At 51.2% G+C, this 11231-nt stretch overlaps 2 protein-coding genes across 2 annotated transcripts; one reads left to right on the top strand and one right to left on the bottom strand.

Moving 5' to 3' along the window:
• The first annotated feature begins 164 nt into the window (after positions 1–164).
• Positions 165–2101, top strand: TGME49_312160 (hypothetical protein). The gene is made up of 2 exons (XM_002364397.2): positions 165–770; positions 1647–2101. Exons 1-2 carry the CDS (start codon positions 243–245, stop codon positions 1716–1718), a joined length of 600 nt encoding a protein of 199 aa, XP_002364438.1. The 5' UTR covers positions 165–242; the 3' UTR covers positions 1719–2101.
• A 2615-nt stretch (positions 2102–4716) lies between these two features.
• TGME49_312150 (hypothetical protein) lies at positions 4717–10022 on the bottom strand. Its single transcript, XM_002364396.2, has 6 exons — positions 8993–10022; positions 7797–8169; positions 7139–7386; positions 6653–6769; positions 6207–6298; positions 4717–5918 (listed from the first exon to the last, which is right to left on the bottom strand). Exons 1-6 carry the CDS (start codon positions 9552–9554, stop codon positions 5607–5609), a joined length of 1704 nt encoding a protein of 567 aa, XP_002364437.1. The 5' UTR covers positions 9555–10022; the 3' UTR covers positions 4717–5606.
• Between the last annotated feature and the right edge of the window lie 1209 nt (positions 10023–11231).

The raw sequence follows: 11231 nt of genomic DNA, 5'->3' as shown, positions 1-11231 counted from the left end.
GGAAAGTGGCGGAATAAAAAGAGGAAAGCGAAGCTGAAGACAACTCCCTTACGATATTGCAGCTCGAGGGTGCACAGCTTGGGAGACCGCGAGGCTTCCCCCGAATACACGCCGAGGAGCGGTAGTGAGACACCACAGCGGTGAAACCAGTATTTGCCGTTGGCAAGGAATTTCCGTTCTCCTTTGCATGCGGTTGTACTATGAAAAAAGGGTTCTCCGTGGACAAAATTCATGCTTCGTGAATGAAACTTCTGCTGTGCGACAACCACCGTCCCTCCATTTTGCCCTGTGCGCGACGCGGGAGTTTCTGCCGCGTCGATTTCTCTGCAAACGCGTTCCTCGGGACAAACGAGGTCCTATCCTGCAGTTTCTGGCATCCCGGAAGGCCAGATAGATTTTCACTTCCGACCGAAACTGCGTTTGCCCGTCTTTCTGAGAACAAGATGCTATCTCAAGCCACAGCGGGAGCTGCTCGGGCGCTTCTGCGTCCTGTCTGTTGGGCACGAGCGCCGGGCGTTTCGCATTCTTTCCAAAGTCTGAGGAACCGATTTTTTAGTAGCAACAGCACTGGCGCAGTTGACAACACTGTGCAGATGCTCGTTGCGAAGCCGCGACCGACTCAGTACCAAACTGAAATCTGTAACCAGGCGACGAATGTGCAGCCCGGAGTCGAAAAAGATCCGACCAAGGGCATCATCGCGATGTGCGTGCTCCTCTTCGCCGTACCCTGCATTCACACGAAGCTTGAACTCAGCAAATACTACAGCGAAGTAAGTTCAGGGAAATGCGCAAAATAACGCTGCTCTTTCCCAGAGCGTTGCATTGAAGAGCAGACTGTCTGCAACAAGCCCCTGCAGCTTTCCTGTGAACCGCAGTTGGGACAGTTCTACCCCGCCGAAAAACAAGACACCTGCAGCTTCAGAGTGACATGCTTAGCCGCGGTATAAGGCAGCAACTTTCCTCGTTTGCCGCTCTGTCAGTGAAACGGAGTGACTGTGAGTCTTTCTGGACTTGCCTGAAAGCCCTACTCGAGAAAACGGCAGGCGGCTGCGTCGAACATTTTCATGGATTTCGGTGTAGACTCCTGCAGAGACTTCCGACCGACAAACACTTCGGTCGAGTAGTGGTTGTGTGGGTTTTTATTTTTGCGAGCTTTAGAAATCCTCTGTGAAAAGTTTCTCCTTGTTTCAGCAACGATGACACATGTGATTACATAGAGACGGCAGTCGACTCCCGAAAATGCTCAGCTGGACAGGCGCATCGATGGATGTATTTATTCCTACTGGTACACATTTCAGTTGACTCAGATCTCTATATCAACAGTTGTTTCGTTTTTGGTGGAGACAGGTTGCTGCTTTCCTTCAATCGCGCGCAGTGACAGTTACCAAGGCTGGAGTTCAGCCAACGCAGTCCCGAGAGAGTTTGTTTTCAGTTTTCAAACGAACTTCTTCGGAAGGGAGAGAACTCGTCTTGGAGATACGCGGATCTGGCGCATAGACGGGGGTACGCGCGAATAGTTAACGTCAGAGAAAGTCACTTCTCCGGGTGAATTCTGTTGGGATTTACCAGTGCATCCAGTTGAACTAATGTAGATGAAACAGGACCCTCATTTTGCTGTTTGCTGCTGTGTATTTGCCGCTCTGCAGCATGGCCACCGCTACGAGACTGGCTGGAACGTGTTCCACTACGATTCCGCAAAGAACACCTATTTGTCGTGAGGGGAACTTCTGTGCACAACTTCGTCAACATCGTCAAGCGCATGATGGTCTATTTTGTATAAGAGCGGAAATGTGCTTGACGCCTTCTCCATTTTCACGGACTGCCCGCTCGGTCGGTCTCTCGTAATTCTTGCTGAGTTGCAATGCGTGTTCCATGAGCTGACGAAAAGTTCAAGTTGCTCCCTGCTAAGGGAGGTGTTTCTTTTTGTCGTTTTCGGGCAGTAAGACCGAGCCTCGCGGAGAATTTAAACGCGTTTCATTACGTGGAAGCGGCCGCTTGATGCTGTTTCCCTTCGAAAAAACAAAAGTGCCTCCGGATGGAAGGCACAAACTTCTCTGTTACGCGAAGGAAGAACGGGTGTGAAATGTTCGTTCATCACCGCTTGAAGTTACGAACTGTTCAGCAAAACTCGGGCGGGTTCGCTCTGAGTACCTCACGCACTTCCATAGCCGACAAGCGATAAGAACGGGGGTGCCACTTTTCTAAGGGGACGTGTGAAATAGGAAGCCCACCCGTCATTCTGTCACAGAGAAATACAGGTGCTGTGGTGTCTGTAGTCAGACATTGAACTGTGCTTGTACACGGGCCACGATCGGGTGTCGGTGCCCGGAGCAGTTCCAGAGGAGTCTTCACCTAGCTAGTATCTAAAAGTCGCCGATTCAGGGCAGAATGAGGCAATATGCTTTTTTCACATCAAGCGATGAACTCCAACACAACTCGACCGTCCCGAAAGAGTACCCAGGGGTTGCTTTGTGCACAATGTGAGGCACATGAGAGTGCGCTGTATGAGAGGGGAATCCCCACACATGTTCTGGGCGCTTCGCTGGAACAGAAGAGTCCAGGGATTGTCTGCGTCACGCATACATGTAGTACGGAGTCCGCTAAGAAGAAGCGTGGAATTTTGCGGACGAGAAAGCATCCAGTTTGTGCGCAGAAAGACGCGCACGTGGGGCGCCGCCGCAGTGGCGACTAGGAGAAGGAACTGAAACAGTCCTCAATCGGTTTGGGAACTGGCAACCGTCGCTTGTCCTCCCGTTCAACGAGCCCTTCTGTTGTGTAGTCAAAGCAACGATGCTCCAAGACGTGAAACAGTCGCATTGCTACCTGACGGCTGAGATCGTGATGCAAGTCCTTTTTTGAGTTGAGTAGCTGTAGGCTGTCCTCTTCGCTCTGTTGCTCTTCTCAAGCTCCCGAGGCATTTGGTTTTGCTTTCACTGGATCGCCCACTCTCCACTGGACCGGGTAATCCGGGAACCTTCAGTCCTCGGTACAGCGTAGAGTCTCCGGGTGAACCAAAGATGCCAGTTACACCACGTCGCGAAAATTGAACCGATCAGCATAATGACCAAAATGGCAATCGTTCCGTCCGGCGGAGAAGCGGTTGCAGGAAGAGGACGCGGTTCTTCTTGTCCTGTTCTGTTAGGCAAGCGAGGCACACCGGTCCAGTGGAAAAGAGCACACCGCTGTCCGTGCGAGGAGCTAACGGAACGGCGTGTACCTTTGTTTCTTGTGAACTATTAATGAATGCCCGGTGCGGGACTACGTGTCGTCCAACGGACGCTCCTTAGGTGACAGAGGAGAAGTTAAGAGCCCCTTTGATATGCGCATCTGCTGCTGTGACTCGGTAGGTGCTAAGCCTCCATGGAAACGACGTTGGTTTTCAAAGGGAGTAACTCGCGCTGAAGTGTGCCACAAGCCAGAACATTGGATTCTGCATATTGCTTAGTGAGGTTGTCTGTTTTGCTATTCGACGCAATTTCAATGTCAGTGAGCGACTAGCAACGTAGGGATGATCTCAAAAGGCACAGCAGACCCTGTAACCCCGCGTGGTGTCCAGGGCGTGTGGAGACTCGATAAGCCTTCTCGCACCCTCTTTGAAGAATCGATCACCAGGCGATACGCTTACCCCGTTGTTGCAGCCTGACAAAAGAGAAGAATGCTCCCGAATTGAAGCAGGATGCTAAAGCAGTAGGACATCGACGTCGGAAGAGGTTGTTTGTGCATTTGCCAGGAACTCGTGCAAGTCGCGATGCTCATTGGCCCGTGACCGTCCATCTTTTCTTTATTTGCATTGTTGAGTAAGGTGTCAGAGAGGGTATCGTGTAGCCAACGAACCGTGTAGCTCCCGTAGAGGGGATTTGGCTCAAAGGCAGTGTGCGGGGCCTTCTCATCCGTTCGCACACACAAAATACGTCTCCCAGTTGCGTCAGTACAGGTCAAACTAATGCCATCAATTTCTGGTTGGCAAACAAACATAGGACGACTAGAAACCGACTGAGATTTCCAGTCTCCACTCCATTTTCTTTGTAGATACCGTCCGGCAACGGCTCCTCAGCGTGCACTGCTTCTCCAGCTTTGCGCGTATGTGTTGTGTTGTTTGGCTGTTTCGGATTCGCAGCCCGTTTTCTATTTCAGTTTTAATGTAACGAACGACAAGTTTGTCGGAGCATTCGAAATGACTAGGGCAGTGCTTGACGCACAATAGGAGTCACGCTGTGTGTCGAAACATCTCAGGGTGAAATAACACAGCTCATTTGCATCTGCTAATAAATCTGGAAGCAGCGAGCGTTTCACGCCAGATTCACTTCGTCGTCAGACATGCCTGTGGCTTCTGATACTTTGCGATCATACTAACTGTGAGAAGGCAAGTGTGTTTCAAAGAAAAGGGAAAGAGCACTTCTTCAGAGACAAACGAAACCCACTTTTGTCCTCATAACTGTCGTAGAATCGACGAGAAAAAACGGTGCTGTTAACTCTCTCAGTACTCTCAACATGCAGGTCAGTTGTCACTGCGACCTTTGTTGCTTGGCATTCGTCAATGTGAAGCTTCTAAATTCCGCTTACCGGATGCATGCGTAATTGCTACCAGGGTTAACATGTTGTGAAAAGGGCAATGCACAAATCTGGCAGAAAATCCAACAAAAGCACCGCTCTCTGTGAACCCCGACAAAAACAACAAAATCCACCTCATCCTACCCGAAGTAAACATTTGTCGGAGCATGATTAATGTGCGCTGGTGACCTTTAAATTTGCTCGATTGATACTCTGGGGTCATGTTTCCTTAGACGGGCACTTTGCACGTCGTAGATGTTGCAAGATACACCGTCAGGTTTGTCGAACTTCTATGGAGCAGCAGAACTCCCACGTTCCCCCTCAATGGTGTGCTCAGCACAACGCCCTCTGCATTGTTCGATGCCAGAGGCTGGTGCTAATTCACAGGGATGACGTACCTTGTCAAAGAAACTCTGTTGTCAGTGATATACCCCGTTGCTCCGCCGTTACCTCCCCTCCTCTCCTCTTACCAACCCTCCCCCCAACTCTTAGGAACGCTGAAGTCACGTTTCGGAATGCGCTACGCATGATTTTCTGAAATAAGTCAGCTCTCTAGTCTCATCGCTCCCCTTCCTGCGTAGACAGGAAAACACGTTCGCTCCTTTCGTGGTGCAGACTTGGTTGATCTTTTGATGAATAGTGAATACTCTCTCTCAATAAGCTCATACCGAACTGTGCAGGTTTTGCGCGTGTTAGCGATGAAGGGCGAATGTCGCAACAGGGAAACGTTCTGCCACAGAAAAGGTTTCCCACGAAAACTCGAGACCCTGGGGCAGCAAATAAATTTACATTTAGTTTCGGGAGCGAAGTGCAAGCTGCGACACACTCCGCTGTTTTGGCGGCAGCGTCCCGAGTGGGAGCTGGCCGTCAGCGAAATTTCATGATAAACGAAATGCAATCGGCTCCTACTCGCAAGTTCCCTGTCCACGGGGTACAACAACAGGAAACCCGTCCACGGCAGAAAGCCTGCAGCGCAAAAAGTGTTTGCCCTGGGTGTCTGCGGTCCAAAATAAATATTTGTTCTTTCTCAGGCAGTTTGCGAAGCTAAAAAACGATCAGACTTTAGTAGCTCCGGAGACACAGTCTGATGTGACAACGACAATACCGACGAAGACAGCAATGACTAGCAAACTCCCTAACACATATCCAAAAATAGTCGATGGCTTAAGTTGCCCCCCAGAACCTGGCGAATAGCCGCCGAACTCCGGTTTCGTTGTAGCACCTCTGGCTTGGTGTGTCTCTGCTGCACGAGCCGTTTTTGTCTTCTCCGGAGCGTCGGCCGCCTTCGGCACTTCTTTACCAGGAACAGCGGCAGGAAGAGGCTTCGTTTTATCCTCCAAATTCAAGGCCGGTCCTGCGTTGTAAACCTGTATCGTCACAGTCACAGCATCTTGCTGCTCTGCATGTCACTCTTTTCACTAGTCAACACCTAGTTATTACCGTGGCAAACGAGACACCATTTTCGAAGCACCCGCGCGGAGATGCGCGTTGCCAGTATGCAAGAAGTGTGTGAGCCAAGACAATCAGTACTCACATGCTAGTAGGAACAGTAACACCATCGTACTGAGAGTACTCATCTCTCAGATAGGACTCGTTGAACGCTGTTTCTAATGAGTATACACTCCGTGTTAGACTACTGCTTCTTTATCGCCTACCTTGAACACATTCCAAGACGGTGACGCGATCGTCCCAGGTCTGACGCGAAAGAACTCTTCGTTTTCTTCGATGAGCCGTGAAAGAGACACGCCTAGAAGAACGAACGGGCAACAGATGCACATAGCGCACTCTAATTTAGCTCGACTTTGGCTTCGATAAAACCGAATCTACGAAAGCATCTGCGACATAATGCTGAAGACTAGTAGTCGATTTATGAGCAACCGAAACTACGACGCAGCGTCGATGAAACTACGGGAGACACCGAAGTGCCATGCATCATCAGTCCGATTAGCACAGACGTTGTTTCGGAAAGCGAAGCTTTGTGTACGGAATAACCAGAGCGCTCGCGAATGGAGTAGACCACGGTAAACAGAAACGTAGATCGACAGCGGAGAGCACGAACGCGGACGACGACGTTCCAATTGCAGATCTTTCGTTCACTTACGCCGCAAGTCAACGTCGAGAGGTTTTTGTTGAATTAGCTTCAAGACTTCGGTGAATTTAAAACGTTTTCCCGTTGGCGAGTCGAACCCCAGCGCTACGATTCGATGTGCCGGTTCCGCTGAAGAGATGAGAAAAGCGCGAAAACAGCACTGTGTCCAAGAGTGTTCTCTCAGTGCGGTACGATAACGCACAGCGCGGAAATCGTTGACATATACCAGTACTGCCTAACGAAAACGAAACATTTGCTTGCGTATACATTCTGGAATACGAGTCAGCACCAAGAGGCCCTTCCGATGACGCGGGTGTTAGAACGGACAAACGAACGCAATAGAGGCAACCGAACATACACAAAACTCCACTCTGAGCTGAATCGCTACCTTGCGGGATACCGTTAACAAGCTCCCGCACACTGCATGCGAACTTGCAGAAAAGCAGTTCTGAGGGACAAAGTGTAGGAAGCGATGAATTTTATTTAACACAGACTTACCGACAGGGACGGGCGGAAGCAGATAAGGAATCGTACATCGGTCTGCTCCTTTCTCTTCGCAGACGCTAGGACGGACGACGAGGTGCAAGAGGCGAACATCTGATCCAATCCCCGGCTCATCTATGTCGGCAACGAGAACGACGCCGGCGAGTGGTTCGTACGAAGGGGCATCCGATACGACTTGAGGCACATAGGCAATTTTCGACGCTCGTTCCTCTCTGAACTCGCGGCCCTTGATGCGTACTCCTCTGCACAGACGGAACCAGGCGAAAAACGCTTCTAAGAAGCAATAGTGCGAATGGAGTCCACCCTGTAGCGGGTGTCGACATAGGCGCCGCACTGTTGCCGAAAGTCCTTCAGCGACAAAGCCCAACATAGCGGCGTGTGTCCTTGCCGATTCGCGGAGTTCATCCCCAGCGAAGACTGTAAACATGTCTTTTCTCTTTTTTATTCGAATGCAGCACAGTAAGTACCGAAGTCAGCTTATTGCTAAAAAAGGCAAGGGGCAGCGAAAGAGAAACGACCTGCTGCCTCCCCTTCCCGATGTCTGTGATATCTGACATATGCACACTGGCGCAGAAACAAATAGTGCTACAAAAGTACCGCGGCACCCCATGAAACCAGAGATTTCCACCTTTAACAGACGCATTCAACTTACTGTTTGTAGTCCAGAGCAAAGTGTTTATTCGCGAGGTCTAAAGGGCACCCGATTGCCTTGAGACGAGCCTCGACAGAGGCTTTCGTGCACGGTGAACCTTCAGCTGCTTCAGGGAGAGGAGCCTCTTTTTTCGCGAGACTTCTGCTGGCATCTGGTTTCGTCTGGCCGACACCCGCAGACAGGAGGCCCTCAAATGGGCCATCTGTGTCTCCGCCTTGGCCGAGAATTCCTTCTGCTGCTCCGCGCGCGAGTGCGTGACTCATCTTGATTTTGTTGAACGCCACCGCGTCAAGACCGATGGCGGCATCGGTTTGCTGGTCTCCAGATCCAGCCCTTTCCAGCGAGCCCACCTGGGCGTCCCGTTTGCGGGCATCTACTCGCAGACAAAAACGCAATTCGAGGAAGCGACAATCATCCACGGAAACGTCAAATTTGTGCAGCCGTAGTCTCAGAAACAATTCCTTGCGCTCTGGCCAAGAACGCGACTGAGCTTGCCAGAAACCGAGTGATCCTGACTCACGTCCTTCCAGAGCACCTCGCTGTCAGAAAACACTCTTCCACTGTTGTTTGCAAGAGAATGGCATGGTCACACTTGGCACAGCAGATAGAAACACTGATGCCCATCCGCTTCACTCGAACAATGGCAACAGCGCTGCGCTGACAAAGCGAACGGGCTGAACAGGAAATGCCCTCTAAATCGCGACCCGCACTTCGATGTCAAGAGCTCGTAAGCTTCGTGCAGAGACGAGCGACACGAGACCATTTCTACTGGAAAAGCAATTTGCATGCGGTCGAGACGAATCGACAAATATTATTCGAGATTCCCACCAACGCATGTGATGATGTAACGGCTGGGTTTCGCATTGGAAAACGGCAGGGCTTTCTTCCTTAACCGTGCGGCTAACGTGGGTGCCATTCACGACTGCGATGCGCGCTAGGTGTGTCGAGTGTAGAACATATGCGTAAACAGTGCACCCCTTCCCGCCAAGATGTCGAAAGGAAACAGGCGCTTCATAACCATGTCTGTTTTCTGCGACGTTTCAAGGGTCTTTGAAAACACAAGTGGCGTAAAATTTCTGTGAAGAACGGACCCATGTGAGAGCCACGACTGTTGCGCGGGCGCAGCGATGACGCATCGTCACTGCCGCTCGCCCTTTCCTTTGATGCATTTCGACCTCACTAGAAAGGCGATTTACCGTGTGTTGGTGTAGGATCTGTGTTTGAGTCTGACGCGGGAAACAACGGAGTCGAAAAAGAGGCGTCATCCACGTCTGTCAGTTCTCTGCCAGTGGCGGTGCCACCGACAATTTGTGCCTGGGGAAGAACATCTTCTGGGAATTCAGAGAACTCCTCGGAGTCGTCGAGAAGGTCGTCTTCGGGAGAGTCCAAGGTCTCTGAAGTTTCGAGAAAGATCCTGGCGGCAGGAGGACCCAACAACTCTAAGTTTTTTCCACTGGCAGAGTGCCGGAGGCGGGACCGGTGCGGAACAGCTTGTACAAGCAAAGGCTCGAGACCAGGTGTGAGACACCACAGGCAGAGAAGCAGGGGTAGGGCAGCGACAGTGAAAAGAAAAACAGTCTGTAGAGAAGCTGGAGCGGACAGACAAAGACGAAACGAGCGGGAAAGCCGCGAAATCACCGAGTCGGGGGCCATATAGCGAAGCGGGTGCGGCCGCGAGGCGGCCCTACCGGGAGGGCTCAAGAGCCGCGGCCGGCCCAGCCTGGTTACCATTTTTCGTGCGTGCAAGAGAGGGGACATGACAACTCACTGGGCATTTTCGAAAAAGAAAGATCGTCCTCGACTCTCCACGTCGAGCAAAAGTCAACAAGAGTTCCGCCGGATGTTTTCTGGCGCCAGCGGTCTCATGGCTGTTGCGCCCAGACACTGCAGGGACGGGCGTTCAGGAAAGCCTCTTCGCGGTTGCGGAGGGAATTTTTGAGAACCTGCCCTTTTCACGGAGAAAGGAAAACCAATGTCAAAACCGCAGCAAGGACTCCGTTCAATTCGAATCGACCTGCCACTGCACGCTCATCGACCTCGCGGTCCCGTGCTAGTTACAAGCTTTACCACGCTGACGCAAAAGTACCGTGTCTTGAAAACTAGATCTCCGGGCATGCAACGAACCGCGGCGCAGCTGCTTAGTTGCTCCACATCGCCGCTGCGTTTTTTCGGGCCCTCCAGAACTCGACGGGCACATGAATTCAGCAAAACCTAATTTTCTCGGGGGCCGCCCAACCTTCTTCAGTCCCCTCGATAGTCCAAGAGACACTACGAAGTGACCGCCCGGTCTTCAGGATGCCAGCGCGGCTCTCTGCCTTCTTGAGGAGCTTTTGCCAGCGAGCTCAACGGCAATCGCGTTGCTGCTTTGACCGTTCTCCACACCCGGTACTCTAGGGAGACTCTGCTGTGGCCGGAAAGCTTGGGGAAAGGCCATGAAAAACAACGTCATTCGACGCGCTAAAATTCAGGGCCTGAAAAAAAATCTGCGGCGTCAGAATAGCGAATGGCTGCCGTGTCCGGGGCATGCAGCCTGCAGAAGAAAATGGCATTCGCAATACGGGTCAGCAGTGATATCTCAAAACACTTTGTCAGTGTGCTTTGAATCTCACTTCATCTTTTGACTTTGACCTCTCAGTTGCATGGCCTCTGCACTCTGTGTAAGTAGTGGCAAGCATTACCACTCTGGCGTTAAGATTTTAAAGTTACTCCTGAAAAACAAGCGAAGTATTTCCTGCTTAGGAAGAGCCTTTAAGTAACGCGATCTCAGAGCGGCTTTCTTTCAACAGCCGTTATTGGAAGCATTTCTTTCCTTTTTGCAGTTTGCTGGACCTCGTCCTGGCTAGGTTACTGGATACGGTTGGCTTTCCTTCATTTTGCGAATGAATTTCGACGGTGGCGCGGCCCCGGTGCTCTTGACGCTTTTCTTGTTCGGCTCTCTACCTGGCAGATTTCATCTATCGCACTTGCTTCACTTTTCCAGGTTCCATTTGGCTGTGGCGCTGACAAACTCCGATCGGAATGCGAAGTGCATCTCAAGTGACTAGACACGAGAAAACATAACGAAGCTTTCGCAGTGTGTGCTCAGACCCGCGCCATTGCCAGGAATAGTGACGTTTACACACTCGAGAAACAAGCAAAGCGACAGTCAGCGGAAAATTCTTTTCGCTCGGTGTCTTCTCTGTTGCACTTGTCACACCGGTGCCGACGGCGGCCGTGTTGGCAGGAATAATCTTGGAATCACTGCCTTTGCTCTTCTTCTCAACTGTCTACTGTCACTCAGTAGTTTCACACCACCCCATACAGCTTGTTAGTTGCATATCGCCCATTCTTGCTGGGCGGAGAGAGAGTTATGCGTAGTTTTCCGTCAGGAACCGTCCCAAGTGTTACACAACAAGCAGCGGTTGTTTCTACGGTTGCGCAATTGCCCATTGTAAG

Source organism: Toxoplasma gondii, chromosome XI, assembly GCF_000006565.2.
Source record: "Toxoplasma gondii ME49 chromosome XI, whole genome shotgun sequence".
In the NCBI taxonomy this organism is placed as follows: Eukaryota; Apicomplexa; class Conoidasida; order Eucoccidiorida; family Sarcocystidae; genus Toxoplasma; species Toxoplasma gondii.
This window is presented reverse-complemented; position numbering and strand designations above follow the sequence as displayed.